Source organism: Epargyreus clarus, unplaced genomic scaffold, assembly GCF_041222505.1.
Source record: "Epargyreus clarus isolate Ecla_fem2 unplaced genomic scaffold, WU_Ecla_fem_2.2 ptg000010l, whole genome shotgun sequence".
In the NCBI taxonomy this organism is placed as follows: domain Eukaryota; kingdom Metazoa; phylum Arthropoda; class Insecta; order Lepidoptera; family Hesperiidae; genus Epargyreus; species Epargyreus clarus.
The window spans coordinates 2,218,101-2,233,887 of record NW_027332218.1 but is presented as its reverse complement, the minus strand read 5'-3'; the positions used below and the strand labels follow the sequence as shown (position 1 = coordinate 2,233,887).

The window sequence follows — 15,787 nt, the reverse complement described above, 5'->3', positions numbered from 1 at the left end:
TGTGTTTATTTCGGTTTACGTTTTAAATGATCCTAAAGTCTAAAAGTGCTCTAGCAATTGTTGCAGTTTATTACAAAATGGCCTTTAAGTTTATTTTAAACATCCATTAATAAAAAACATTAAATTTCTGGTTCACTTATGTATAAACAACGCACAATAAAACTATCAATAAATAGAAATTTTGAATTACACCTATTTTTATTAAATTTTTATTTGGCAAAACGCAGCCATACAAACGTAAACAGTAGCGCGTATCCGACCACGTTTACTTGCATTGATGCCATTGGTCCAACGTCATCAATGGAAGTAAACGTCCATGATTGGTCACAAAATTTCCAATACAAGCACAACTTTAGGATTAGAGTAATAGAGCCGAAATTGAATTGAAACATCGCTGACTGAATACAATAGTGGCAGAAGACAAAATTCAACAATTTGAGAAAACGTACAATAAAGATTCGAAAACTAGTGCGCGCGCACAAAAAAGCTCTTACTGACTGTATGTTATGGAATATATAGTTCGTGTTTGGTTTATAAACATCTTCGTTATAGCTTCAGTTGCCGGCAGTAATAGTTTTAAAATATTTTTTCTTATTTTATTTAATATGAGGTTCAGAAGATGGCGACTCCGAGTTGTGCCAGTATTGCATTGTTTGTCTCATAATCCCTGTGTGTCCGTTCGTTGATCAGACCAAAATGGCCATCAGGCCCTGGCTCCTCGGCGGTCAGATAGTGGTTCACTCCTCTGACATCTGTGTAGTCTCCCATGCCCGCTAGATACGTAGCGGCTCCTGCTCCTAACACAACGTCGTAGCCCTCGATGAAATGGATCAACCGATCCTGATCAGGGCTAGCTTCCCCTCTTCGTTTAGCCATAATGGCTACACGGTACCACCACATCAAATGATGGTAGTATGCGTACGCACTTTGGGGGATGTCTTTGACGATATGTTTGTCACAATCCGCGATGGCGTCATATTCACGTTCTACCAATGCGACGTAGCCAGACGCGTCTGCATTAAATGTTTTAGTACCCTCAGCATTAGTGAGGCCTCGTTCTCCCTCATTGACGAACGACTGTAACCACAGTGGATCATTTGTTAACGGTGTTGGATTAGTAGATAAACGTTGTGGTTTTGGTAACTCTCGGCTCGTCAGGACGGGCTTCGATCGCTTGAAGGGTTTCTTGCTGACGTTCGGCTTCCTAGCATTAAGCTCGGGTGAATCCGTCGAAGATTGCGTAGCTGCCATAGCTAAGCACCTTTTCAATGTAACTTAAAAAGTCACTATCCTTCCGGATGGTGCAGGTGCTCTCGGGACATGGGTGTTTCGGGAAGTACCTGTGCCGCATAGCCGGAAGGGAGCCAACCACCCAGTGCCATCATTGCAGCTGCGACGAGGACACGGCGCAGCATACACTGGAGGAGTGTCCCGCCTGGGACAGCCAGCGCCGTGTTCTCGTCGCTGCAGTGGGGCCTGACCTCTCGCTGCCGGCCGTTGTAAAATCCATGGTCGAGAGCGAGAGGTCATGGAAAAAGGTGAAATCCTTCTGCGAGGATGTTATCTTGCAGAAGGAGGCTGCGGAGAGGGAGAGAGAGAAATCCTCGGACCTTCCAATCCGCAAGCGGAAAACCGGGCGTAGGAGAAGGGCTCCCCACGCTCATTTCCTACCCCCATAACGGAGGCATTGGCGTAGGACACGGGGGTGTTCTGCGTCAAAAACAACATCAAGCCTCGAGGTGGCGCGCGCCGTGTTCCCGCGCGTACCTCAAAGATGTGCGGATGGAGTTACTCCAGCTCCATCCCTACCGAGATGGGCCCTGATGCGGGCAAACGCTGTCGGGACTGCGGACGAGTGCTACTAGCGTACCCGTGGTCCCGATAAAGGGCGTCCAGAGGAACACCGCGGGGTTTTAGCCGGTAGGAGTCCGGCATATCCTCTCCGCTGCCCCCGCGGCCGAGAGGAACCCATGAAGGGTTTCCCCACGAAAAAAAAAAAAAAAAAAAAAAAAGTATTGCATTGTTTGGTTTTCACTTTTTTGAGTAATGCGAGAAATTATTTTATAAAAGTAAAGAAAATAAGAATACATTTTCACGAAAAACTAACTAAGTAGAATACAGACTAGAAGTGCTCCTCAATGGAATCGTTAAATCGTAAATAAAAGTACCATAAATGTTAATTTAATATTTATTAGCATACTTTTCAGTCTGACGGACGTATTGAGAATCAGTTTTAAACAAATCAACAAACAAAATTTAGTTATTGTACTTTATGTTTGCACTTATAAAAAGAAACTCTTAAGAAACAAAATATAAATCCACTATAATAGCAATATAACAAAAATTAACCAACATAAATTAATCAAAAACTTCTTAGGTTGATTCAGTTCAATATACTCTCAAATCACAAAAAATCACCCTTTTGATTCCAGTAGGAAATTATAGTTCAGTTATTGTACTATTATGTTTGCACTTATAAAAATACTACACAAAAAAAAAAAAAAAAAATCCACTTTAGCAATATAACATAAATTAACCAACATAAATGTATCATAAACTTCTTAGGTTTCAGTTCAATAAACTATCAAATCTCGAAAAAATCAGCCTTATGATTCCAGTAGGAAATTATTAGTTACATATTAATTAACAATCTCAAAAATAGGTACCTAATCAAATAGTAGACAAGAACGTAAGTTCTTTGAAAGAGTAAACATGTAGGAATTTTGTGGAAGTTTGATTTTCCAAATCAAAATTCCACAAAATATCTACCTAAAATTAACCAAATCAATCATGTTTCAAGTTTTGAAAAAAATCTGCATAACATCGTGGTATAGTATTGGAATTAACTAAAGACATCAAATCTTGAAATTTTCTTTGGGAAATGGGTATCTTATCAGGGTAAGCTTTCTTCAGTTGCGCATCTTGTATAAGTCTTAGTTGTTTTCTAGTTCTGCTGGATCTAATGTTGACCGTTTTGTAATTATCATCTTTGTATGAAGTCTTATAATAGAAGATACCAGGAAAAAAGAGAATCTTTTTCCACTCGTAAGACACAAATGTCGTTAAAATTAAACTTCTCCCCACGTGTGTTAACATTAAAATTGGTTGCAGTGGTATCTATGAGATCTTTCAGGTCAAAAAAGAAGCTATGATCTAATTCATGCACCTTAAATGATTCGCCAGATTTTCGTGCTGTTGAAATTAAAGTAGCATATTGCGATGGTAGATATATTGGGTTAGATTTCAACGCTTTCTTGATATTTTTTTCGATTAATGAATGGCTCACATCGCCTTCGTTTTGTGTATGGCCAACAACCAAAAATTTATGTGTAATTCCTTTTAAGTTAAAATTTGACACAGCATAAAGATAAGCAGCAATTATAAATTTGTTATTTCCTTGACCACCACAATTATCGGAATACAGTACAACTTCTACTTCGTCGACATCACTAGAGCAGCCAGCAATATCCTGTCTTGAAGCACACATTTCTAAGTAATGCAGTAAGCAAGATCCTATCTCATTAGAGCCTTTATGTCCTTCACCTTCATGCCAAATGTAGCAATTAACTGTGCCCAATCCTTTCTTATTCAAGTCACATATGGTAAAATTGTATGTGGACAATTTGCTTTTATAATAAAAAGTCGAAACCTCACCTTTCGGAGTTGGTAAAGCGGCCTGAAGATCGAAGCATGCAACTCTGTAATTGTTAGAAATTTTTGTTTTATCTTCTTCTTTCTCCGTTCTAGCTATATTTTTTTCCTCGTGGTGTCTCATGTACTCGATATCTATGTCTAATCTTTCACCGTAATCTTTATTTTTGTATGATTCACAAAACTGGCATAAATCTTTTTTTGGCTTAAAAAATTCGATATTAAATTCAAAATTAAATATTTGTCTATAAATTGAGAAAGTAACGAAGTCACGATTTTCTTTTTGACAATCTTGCTTGTAATCTCTGTATAGGTCCATCAGTGTTCGTCCGCCTTCTATGTAATTTTTAGAACTATCTGCACGCGTGTAGTGACTTTCAACTGTCGGAATACTAGAAATATGATTACGAGCAACGTCTTTTACTTCTTGAGGTATTGTACCGTGTTTTTCATGTTTGCCTCTTCGATCTTCTGAAGTGAAGCCTTTCTCTGTCTTTTCAAGTACAGTTCTTATGCATCGGTTTGTTATACCTAGAGTAGAAGTAAAAAACGTTTTGCAGACGCTTACTTTCTCTTGAGCCTTGTACATAAAAAAAGTATGGTTTAATTTGCGAGCTGTTCGATTTTCACGTAAAACAGGATATCTATATTTAGGTTGAATTAGTTCCATAGAATTTGCAATGAATTGTCTTTGTCTGTTAAGGTCTTTTAAAGACCAAAACGATTGAAAATATTCCTTACGTTCATCTTCGCTTATTTTTAGTGTGCATTTACGTCTGCAAGAGTCAGTGCAGGGAAGCCCTATTGTCCTTGAAGGCACCAGTTTACCTTTTTTTAAAGTTTTATACTCCTGTCCAGAATTACGTAATTCTTTTGCTCTATTTCTTTTCCACAGTGCAGGATTTGCTTTTCTTTTGCGAGTTTTCGGCTTAATGTTTTCTTCCTGCACAATTTCAGATAGACTTGATAAACTTTCATCAGATTCAGAAATTCTAGTTTCGATCCTATCAAGATTTTCATAATCAGGGTCGGCATCAGAGTCGTCAATCTCTGACTCCGAACTTAAAGACACATCTGTTAGAATCTCAGAAGTTGGTATTAAATTGACTTCGGAGTAATGGTGCTCCGGAGACACATTGGTGGGTAAATCAAGTAGAGTGTCATATCGCGAAGGGCTATCTAATGGAGATAGATTTAGGGGCATTTGCTGTTTATCAGGACTTTCACAATCAGTCAAATCGTCTTCTATGGGTTCAGTTCTAAATTCAGACGTTGGTGGCAAAATCGAAGGACTACCAGGACTAATATTATATATAATGTTATTTGGATCGTTTGGCGTGTCTTGCTCATACATTGTACGGTAATTTATAATTTTATCTGTATCTAAAGATGCCGAGCTTTCGTACAATATTTCTCCCTCTGGCACGCAGAAGAACGTTGGTCTATCGTTTTCCAAAGAGATAACACTTTTTGATTGTTTGTCCAAGCTTTCAGGTTGACTTTGAGAAAACTCGAAATCTGATGCAGTCGATGGTGAGTCACATAAAATCTGAGATACATTCGAAACACAATTTTTTCCAAAGAGATCCTTCATTAAATCATAATCAAGTCCGGAGAAACATTTGTTTTCAATTGTGTTTCTAGCATCACTCAATTTTTTTACACCAGGGTCACTGACTGATGAACCAGTCTCATCGTGTTCACTTTGACAAGGGTTTTCTTTAGACCTGAAAAAAAAACAGTTATAGTATATTAATCCATACTCGATTCTTTGCGGTATTAAGAAATTTGCGTTATATTACACGATGTCAATTATATTATTTGTTTTTAAGAGCGACCTTGATAAAAAAAATACATTTGTCAATTAAATCTTCAAAAGAATATTTTACACTTTAAGGCAAATTATACGCTGTATTAAGTTTTTACTAGTGATACCTCAGACCAAATAAGGGGCTGAGAGTGATACATTAAAAACATTACAATAGAACATAACAATCAGCTACGTATAATATTTCTAGCTGGATTGTTTTCGAACTGTACGTACTTAAAAATTATTTTTTTTAGGCAAACAAGTGTCTTTCACATTTCACAGTCATCATCATCAGCCGAAAGACGTCCATTGCTGAACATAGGCCTCCCCACACATTTCACAGTATGGTTACATTATGTTGTATTATTAATGGTGATTATTTTTATTTAAAACAAAATTAATGACTACTTACCGTGGTACAGCGCACATATTTTTGTTTTGGCATAATTGTTATCAGAATTACACCAGGCACAACTAAAAAAACTTCGCGATGTTTGTGCAAAACTGGCACAACTCCGAAGTGTCACTATTGCACAACATTGAGCGTGCGGTAGCCGCGAGCGCATGTGGCCGACTAACGATGAGCCGGTGTTGCATGAAAGAGATGCAACATTATCGTTCATTCACTAACGACACTTACGCCTCCAACTGGGTAGTTTATGAACTAACGAGTTAGGTCTTTAATGCATAAAATAAAGTACCTAATTTAGAACAACAATTCATTACTAACTCAAATTGCAACAATTTATTCCACTAATGTGCCACTAATGTATTCAGTCAGCGACATGTCGACTGATGTTTTCGTTGATATTTTGGTTTAAATTTTTCGGTAATTTCTTTCAAATTTCCGTTTACTTTCGAAAACAAAACCGAAAAAAAAATTGTTGTTTTTTTGTTTATCAGTGCGTAGTGTTCGTTCTTTTTGTGTATAATAGTGTTACTAGGTATAGATAGTTATAGTTAGTTAATAGTTTAGTTTAGCTAGATAGTTTAGGTTTATTTTGTAAATATATCGATTTTAAGAACGCAACAGAATGGCTAATAATGTAAATAAAAGAGTAAGTGTAGTATGGGATCATTTTGTTGACGTCGGTGGGTACTATGCGACCTGCAACATATGTAAGGCCAAATTATCATTTAAGTCCTCAGTAACAAATTTAAAAAAACATATTGATAAGAAGCATCCTGCAGTTCGTGTGATTAGCAGGTCTGCTACGTCAACTGCCAGCAGCCAGCTGTTAGTAGGTGGTGAAACGTCGGCTGAGTTACCTCTGCAAGTACCATCACCACTAGTCGCGCTGCTGCCTGATGTACCGTTACCGTCGACTACATCTCAGACGGTACAGCCACAGCCACTTGTCAGAAGGACATATGGCCATCAATCGATCACCAACTTTGTGTCCAGACGTGGAACTTCTAAATTAGACATAGATAAAAAGGTAATGAACCTTTTTACAATGGATTTGCAACCGTTTCGTATTGTTGAGGATCGTGGTTTCCGAGAGCTAATGTCATACGCCTTTCCTAACTACACCATCCCCACACGAAAATATTTTGCCAATAATATGTTGCCGGCAATGTATGAAAGGACAAAGGCGGATCTAAAGGAGCATATGCACAAGCACGTCCAAAAATCGCAAACGACTCCATGCTGGCTCTCACTGGGCATTTTATTGAGGAGGAAGAATTTAACTTAAAATCGCTTTTATTAGATTGTGTTCCTCTGCTAGAGAGCCATACAGCAAAAAATATAGCGGAATGCATTAAGCAGATATGTGAAGAGTGGGGTATAAGTAATAAAATCCTCCTGGCCGTATCGGATAACGGTGCAAACATTAAATGCGCCATCGAGCGAGAACTTGGTTGGAAACATTTCTCCTGTTACACCCACACCCTAAATTTGAGCGTCAATGATACACTAAAGGAGAAAAACATTGAAGAATTAGTCAGCAAAATAAAGGGGATTGTCCGGCACTTCAAGCAAAGTAATTTTGCTTGGGAAAAATTAAAGAAGTTCCAAGTGCAAGCGGGGGCCACGCCGAAACGGCTTTTGCAAGAAGTCCCAACCAGGTGGAACCTCTACGTTTTACATGATAAAACGATGTGTAGAGCTAAAGGAACCACTAAACAGTGCAATGGTAAACCTAGGCCTGGATGAAATATCTGGGTACGAGTGGTCCATCGTTGAGGAGTTGTGTGAAGTTCTGAAACCTTGCGAAGAAGTAACACGGGAGCTAAGTGGCCAGAAATACATCACCGGGAGCCTAGTAATACCCATAACAACCGGATTAATAAAGGCGTTAGAAAATTTAGGTAGTCAGAGAAATTTCTTGCCATTAATAGATAAACTGCGTGTAGATTTAATTGGCAATTTAAAAAGAAGATTCATGAACTTAGACCGCAGCAAAACATTTGGTAACTGCCTATTTCTAGATCCTAGGTTTAAATTTTATTTTAGTGATCCAGTTTTTGCTGATGAGACCAAACGGCGAATAATTTCGTTGTTCACAGCCCAAGATTCACGTCATAACGCGAATCTTCCACAGTTGCAAGAAGAGGACCCAACACCTGCACCCACAACATCAAGTCAGACAAAATCAATTTGGCAAGATTTTGAGGAAAAAATGCAGGGTATCCAGCCGGAGGGTACAGCTCAATCACGTGCCATTGTGGAGGTGCAACGGTACTACGATGACAAAATCATTGCTAGAACCGACTGCCCTCTCAAGTGGTGGAGAGACCACAGAAGCATTTACCCCAACCTATACAAAATAGCAGCAACTAAGCTCAACGCAATGGCGTCCTCAGTTCCCTGCGAGAGGGTATTCTCAGCTGCCGGGAACATTCTCAATGAACGCCGAACTCGATTAGGGACAAGGAAGCTACAACAGCTATTGTTCTTACAACAAAATAGTTTGTAAATACGTTAGGTTAGGTAATATTATTGTAAATATTTGTAGGTAGGCTAATTTAGTGATGATGTGTAAATAGGGATAATAGTTATGTACATAAAATGAATTGAACACTTCTAAATGCGCCAGTTCGAGGAATGAGATAAGTTAATTAATTTTTATTCTCAAATTCAATGAACTGACAGTCCTAAGCCTGTTACAAAGCCGCAAGATTTATTTTGCACCGTATTGTGTGGCTTTAAAGCATGAAGGGAGGTGTTCATTTGACATAACAAAATGGTACGCATTGTATAACAATTAGCGATGGGCGATTGTTCTAAAAAAAACAATCGAATAAATCGACAATCGACGGAATCAACAATCGATTGTCGATTTATTCGTAGTAACAAAAAAACAATCGAATAACAATCGACGTTCGAATAACAATCGACGTTCGAATAACAATCGACGTACGAATAACAATCGACGTACGAATAACAATCGACGTACGAATAACAATCGACGTTCGAATAAAAATCGACGTACGAATAACAATCGACGTACGAATAACAATCGACGTTCGAATAAAAATCGACCTTGAAATAACAATCGACGTACGAATAAAAATCGACCTTGGAATAACAATCGACGACCGAATACAAATTATACCGCGCGGCCACATGCGTGTGCTCAGGACAATGTGCAGGTGCGTCGTGTTGCAAAGTTATCGTCACTTGCCACTGGTTGGAAAATGTAAAGTATTGTATTACATTTTAGTCAATTGTACTATATATTGTTGAGAAATAATTATACCATAAATCATGTTGTATCAAATACTATGGAGTATCATCGAAAATTCAGATGTCGTAGTCATCCCCTAAGTTCGTTTCATGACAACGTTTTCAAAAAGGTCATCTGAAAAATATAATATACGTCTCCATGGCGCATATTATAGAAAAAGATTATCAGAAAATATAAAATATGTCTTTTTAGCGCATATTATAGATAAAAGTTATCACAAAAAATTATGTACTCATAGTTACATTAAAATTACTCGGTGAAATACTATATATTTGAAGAAAAATAATGTTAACAACGCGAGTAGGGTGTGAGAGTGTGTGGCCACGAGGCGCAGTGAGCAGTGCGAGAAGCAAGGTGTGGACGCACCATTAAATAACGGAATGCAACGAAGCAGCGGAAGGGTGCACGACGCACGTGCGCTTCCCCCACCAAATATATAAGACTGACTCAGATTTCTTAAACACAGAAATTAGGGGCTCCTCGCTGCTAGTAGCTTTGTGTATACTAAATAGTTGACCAACAACCAAATAGCTTCGATAGTTCCATTTTTACGTAACAATCGCGTATCGCTTGACTGCGCTGTTACTAGTTTTGCGTGTACTAAACAATCGACCAACAATCGAACAATCGACGAACAATCGAACAATCGACCAACAATCGAACTATCGAACAATCGAACAATCGACGAACAATCGAACTATCGAACAATCGACGAACAATCGAACAATCGACGAACAATCGAACAATCGACTAATTTCGATTGTTCGATAGTTATTCGAATACAATCGAAGAATTTCGATAGTTATTCGAATACAATCGAACACAATAACAATCGAATAATTCGATTGTTTTTAGTAACAATCGCGCATCGCTAATAACAATTACCTCATCATACTGGCAAGCCTAGAAAAATAACAGGCTGTTATTAAATAACAGATATTCAGAATTGTTATTACTACGGAGCAGTAACAGAAAGAACAGATATAGCAATTGACCTGTTATAACCTAAGTCTAAAACAAACAGCAATAACTTTATAGAAGATGACTTACGTGGCAAGCATGGTAACCATTTAAAAATTAATCCCGAATTAATAAAAGATATTAAACAGCACATAAACTCTATCCCGCGAATGGAATCACATTACGTACGAGCTACTACCTCAAAAGAATACATAGATGGGGGAAAGACAATCAAAGACCTTTATGATGATTTTAAAGAAATACAAACTCGAAACAAGAAAGAGACAGGGAGTTACATGACTTATTATAACATATTTACAAAGGAGTTCAATATATCTTTCTTTCGACCTAAAAAAGATATGTGTGATCTTTGTTTGTCGTACGAAAATTCAACAGCAGACCAAAAACAAGGGCTTAAAGAAAAATATGACCAACATCATGAGGAAAAGATACTGAGTAGAGATGAAAAAAAGCTAGACCGAAAAAATATTACCGAAAATAACAAAGTCGTAATTTACGACTTGCAAGCTGTTTTACAATGCCCACGTGGTGACTCGTCAGCGTTCTACTATAAGTCCAAACTCAATAGTTACAACTTGACAGTAACTGAGTTGTCTCAAACAGATAAAAAAGGGGCTTTTGAATCTGTACATAGCTATTTTTGGACGGAATCGGATGCGAAGCGTGGTGCGATCGAAATAGGTACATGCGTTTGGAAATACTTAGAGGAAATTGGTAAGGACGCACAGGAACCATTGAACATTGTTTTTTATTCTGATAATTGTGCGGGTCAGAATAAAAATAAGTTTATAATGACGATGTATATGTATGCAGTTTATCTTTTTAACATCCAAAGCATCACTCATAAATTCATGATCCGAGGGCATACGCAGAACGAAGCAGACAACATACACAGTTTGATAGAAAAAGAAGTTAAAAAAAATCTTAAGTCCGGCCCAATCTATACCCCAGTTCAATATATAACACTAATTAAAAACGCAAAAAAATGTAACCCCCCGATCAACATCCATGAGCTAACATTCGACAGTATTCTGGACCTTAAACTGTTGCAAGAGGAATGGGGCTTTAATTTTGGGACAGATGAAAGCGGCCAAAATGTCAACTGGAATGATATAAAGGTGTTAAAGGTCACAAAAGAAAATCCGTTTCTATTTCACTTTAAGACATCTTACAAGGACGAAAACTACAGAGAAGTTAATGTGCGAAATAAGCGAAGGAAGATGAAATCAGTCACAGAAATAACTATGAAGGCAGCATATACGCAAAAACAGGAGATAAGCGCTAATAAAAAGATGGACTTGAAAGAGTTAATCGCAAAAGGGCTGATTCCATCTTATTATGCCAGTTTTTACAACTCAATTCTTTAACTTTTTTATACGCATCTTTTTCGTAGTTTTTTTTATAATACATTTAATATTTAGAGTAGTCACAACTTATGAGACTGATTAAGACTAAGTAAAACCTATTTAGTTCTGTTGATTCTTGATTATAATTAATGTTGGTAGATGTACCAAGTACAAGTATAAGAAGTTTTTATTATTTTGTATGTTTATTGTTCTTTAGCATAATTACGTAAAGCGATCTCTTAAGCATTTTTGTTATGACTATGTAACTTTAAGTACTATTTTGTGATTGTTAAAAAAATACGTTAATTACTAAGTACAAGATTATAATATTAAGTTCCTATTACGACTGATTATTATAACTACTGTTGTTATTAGGTTAAGAAAGCAGTAACGATAAAACTTAAAATATAAACTGTTATTTACATTAACAAATATAAAAGTGTTTTGCGAAATATTTCTGTATTTTTATTTCCGCTTTACTTTTAAACTGTAATAAGCATTATCGCTCTTTGAGTTCATCAACCACCACATCTGACAATGAAAATGATGTTAACGATACGATTGGATCCCCTGAATTAATTCCACAGAATAAAAAATCTAGGAAGCGCCTACGCAATCCATCTCAATGGAAACAAAATATTGTTAAGTCGCTTCGGAATAGCGGAAAAGCCTACCAATCACTTTCAAAATCTAATAAAGAGGTACCTACAAAAAAAGTAAGAGATAGTTGTGTTTGTAGACTTCGTTGTTCTGATAATATAACCCCTGAGAAGAGATGTGAAATATTCGACTGTTATTGGCAGCTAAGTAATTTGGACTTGAAGCGATCTTTTATCAAGGCATGCATGATGAAGGTGAAACCCAAATATAAGTACACTAATGCTGCCAATCCTCGTAAACCAAACACAGCTTTTTATTTTACTGTTGATAGCCAAAGAATTCGCGTATGTAAAACTTTTTTTATCAATACACTAGATATAACAGAGAGACAAATAAGAACTGTGAAACTGAAAACGAATTCCAATGGCTTTGTAGCAGAAGATCTTAGAGGGCGTTCTAGAAGCCGAGCACCGATTGACCCAAGTCTTGTACAAGATATTAAAGACCATATTAATAGTATACCGCGCATAGAGTCATTATCTAAGATCTTCTACTACAAGAGAATATATTGATGGCAGCAAGAGTGTAAAAGAACTATGTAGTCCCTACATAGTTAATACTAATCAAACCAAAGAAAACAAACCTCACGCTCCATACTGGATTTTTTACTTAATATTTACAATTTACAACTGAATTTAATATTAGCTTTTTTTAAGCCCAAAAAGGATTTGTGTGACCAATGTACAAGATATGAATTAGCATCAGCAGATGAGAAGTTAGGTATTCAAGAAAAGTATGAGACACATATTAAAGAAAAAGTTCTGTGTAGAGAGGAAAAAAGAAGTGATCGCTGTAATATTAACGAAACTAATGTTTGTGCTGTTTACGATCTAGAAGCTGCAATGACTTGCCCTAAAGGAGATGTTTCATCTTTTTATTATAGATCAAGACTTAATTGTTATAATTTTACCATCGTTGAATTAGCTCCTAAATCAAACGATACCAATAAACAGAAAAGTGATAGTGAATTAGGTGCATATAAAGAAGTATATTGCTACTTTTGGAACGAAACACAGGGTAATAAAGGGGCGATTGAAATAGGTTCCTGCGTTTTTGATTATTTAAAGTGCATTAGTGAAAATAATGCAGACAAAACATTAAATGTAATATTTTATTCAGATAATTGTAATGGTCAAAACAAAAATAAATATTTATACTCTTATGCAGTGGCCCATTTTGACAACATTCAATCAATAACGCATAAATATTTGATTAAGGGACATACACAGAACGAGGGGGACAATGCACATAGTTTAATAGAAAAAGAAATAAAGAGAAACCTCAGATCAGGTCCTATTTACATACCTCAACAATATGTGCCTTTACTAAGAGGTGCTAGAAAAACGGGCACCCCATTTAAAGTAAAAGAATTAGATTACAATTTTTTTATAGACTTAAAAGTGTTGCAGACCGAATGGGGGTATAACTTTAATCAGGATACAGATAAAAATGCAGTGGGTTGGAGGGACTCAGATAACGAGATAAAAGTGTTAAAATTTATTAAGGACGAGGTATTTGTATTTTTCACTATAAAACTACATACGCCGAAAAAGATTTTAAGAAAGTAAATATGCGCAATAAAAGAAATAAAATGAAAGATGCGGGTGAAATTACACTATCGAAGGCTTATAGAAACAAAATAGAGCTTGCAGAAAATAAAAAAGAAAGACTTGAATTATCTTATAAGAAATAAAGCAATCCCTAGTACATACGCCTGGTTTTATGACTCGGTTTTGTAATTAATGACTACTTAATCATTTAATTTGATCTCATTTTAGTGCTGACGCAATTTATGTTATTTTCTACTGTTTTGATATTTTCATAAAGGTGTTTTTTATTTTGTTAATTCTCTCTATGATATTTTTATAAACATTTTATGGCTTATTATTCAAATATAACTAAATAACTTTTGGTTTATTGTTATTTTTGTACTCTATTGATAAGAAATGTTTTTATTGTTTTATACTTTTCAAAGGTTTAGTAGTATTCGGAGATTATTAAAAACTATTGATGTTTGTAAACTTACTATAATTGTATACCAATTATATTGCGTTAAACCATAAGTTGGCAAACATTTTATAATTAAATTAGAAACGTAAATGATACCCAGTATTGGGTATATTCTAGGTGTGTGAGCTGACTGACACTACTACTAAATACTAAACATTATAAGTACTAGTTCTACTAAATATTGTAAGCATCTATTATCCTGACGGCCGTGGCGGTCATATTGCGCTTATGACATTTTTTCGAGACTGATTGTTTATTTTCTAATAAGTAGACCAATTTTGTTTTTTAATGTGAGATGATAATGTGGTTTTGGTAGCAGTACCTAAGCGTTGATTGTGATTAGTGTTGAATGATGATTAGTGAGGCAAAATTTCAAAATACACGATTATAAAAGCATACTTTTTGTTTTACTTTCCTTTAATTTAGCAAGTCATCAATAATTATACTAGCATATTTCAAAATTAGTCGCCTCTTTTTCAAATAGGCATTTTTTTTTGTATTCTTAAGGAAAAAATAGACACAAAGTCAATTAAGCCGAAAACATTAAAATGTTTTCGGAAAATAAGTGACATCTTTTTTTAAATGATTAAATAACAAAGGTTCGAATTAGTTATACTTACAGGTTTATTATCCAATCATTAAAACAATTCCTACCTTACGATTAAAAAAAAATTGTGACTTCAAACGCTTAGCCTAAAGTATTATAAACGAAAAAGTAAAAAATGGCCAACTCTTCAATTGCATTTCTGGCGTTTACTAAAAAACAAGAATTTTGGTTTAGGCCAGTACAATTCTAAAGGTGCGATATTGTTTCGGTTCTGTTTTTAATGACGACCACGGCTTAATTTTCTGGACTCCGATAATTCCATACACTGAACCGCTTTCAGTCTTTTTGTATTTTGTGTGTTGAGTGTTGCTACATCCTGTCAACCGTAAGTATTAAAATTGATATATTTTTTTTTACTTTCGATATTTAGAGGCATATTGTTGCAAGACCTGCTTTTAAATGTACGTTATTTTTTTATATTTAAACTTTACTTAGCAAAATATGTATATGACAATACATATTACTCGTTCTGTTCTAAACATTGTAATTATTCCTTTGTGAGAGTCATGAGTGAATTTGGGTAAGATGAAAAACGGGGGAAGTTAAAAATTTAATATCTCCAAATGTCGAGTCGAGTCGATAAACTATTACGTCTAGTTCTATCCTTCAGTCTAGGTCAGTCGTGGTATGAAAAAAACGCGTGAATTTTAGTCTTACCCAGTGTATTATCTTTTTACATAGGCAAGTAAAAAAAACATGTTAAGATAAAGTTTAATGTATTTGTAATTTGAAATGCTGTATGAAAAGATAATTTAATATAATTTATTTATTAAGATAATTTTGGTAAATTTGATTTTCTCGCGGCAGAATACTACCTATTCTTGACACGTTGCGATCGCGAAACAAACAGTCGATTTGGCAACAGGTTGATTTTGATTTTTTTTATATATTAAAAGAAAATAATATGGTAAAATAAAACCGATTCGTTAACTTTTCAACGGGTTAATATTGATATATTTTAAATATTGAATTTCATTCGATAACGATTTTTTATGTGATTGGATTTCAAGCTATTTATATCGGTACAACA

General features: G+C 35.6%; 4 protein-coding genes across 4 annotated transcripts; 3 read left to right on the top strand and 1 right to left on the bottom strand.

The window, feature by feature from the left end:
- The first annotated feature begins 1,298 nt into the window (after positions 1-1,298).
- Positions 1,299-1,679, top strand: LOC140745613 (uncharacterized). Its single transcript, XM_073077550.1, has one exon. It carries the CDS (start codon positions 1,299-1,301, stop codon positions 1,677-1,679), a length of 381 nt encoding a protein of 126 aa, XP_072933651.1.
- A 48-nt stretch (positions 1,680-1,727) lies between these two features.
- Positions 1,728-5,890, bottom strand: LOC140745612 (uncharacterized). The gene is made up of 3 exons (XM_073077549.1): positions 5,874-5,890; positions 3,287-5,378; positions 1,728-1,805 (listed from the first exon to the last, which is right to left on the bottom strand). The coding sequence occupies exons 1-3, from the start codon at positions 5,888-5,890 to the stop codon at positions 1,728-1,730; spliced, it is 2,187 nt and encodes a 728-aa protein (XP_072933650.1).
- Positions 5,891-7,109: 1,219 nt separating this feature from the next.
- Positions 7,110-8,382, top strand: LOC140745611 (uncharacterized). The gene is made up of 2 exons (XM_073077548.1): positions 7,110-7,599; positions 7,973-8,382. The coding sequence occupies exons 1-2, from the start codon at positions 7,110-7,112 to the stop codon at positions 8,380-8,382; spliced, it is 900 nt and encodes a 299-aa protein (XP_072933649.1).
- A 1,651-nt stretch (positions 8,383-10,033) lies between these two features.
- On the top strand, positions 10,034-14,548 carry LOC140745291 (uncharacterized). The gene has a single exon (XM_073077063.1). It carries the CDS (start codon positions 10,284-10,286, stop codon positions 11,499-11,501), a length of 1,218 nt encoding a protein of 405 aa, XP_072933164.1. The 5' UTR covers positions 10,034-10,283; the 3' UTR covers positions 11,502-14,548.
- Positions 14,549-15,787: the final 1,239 nt, after the last annotated feature.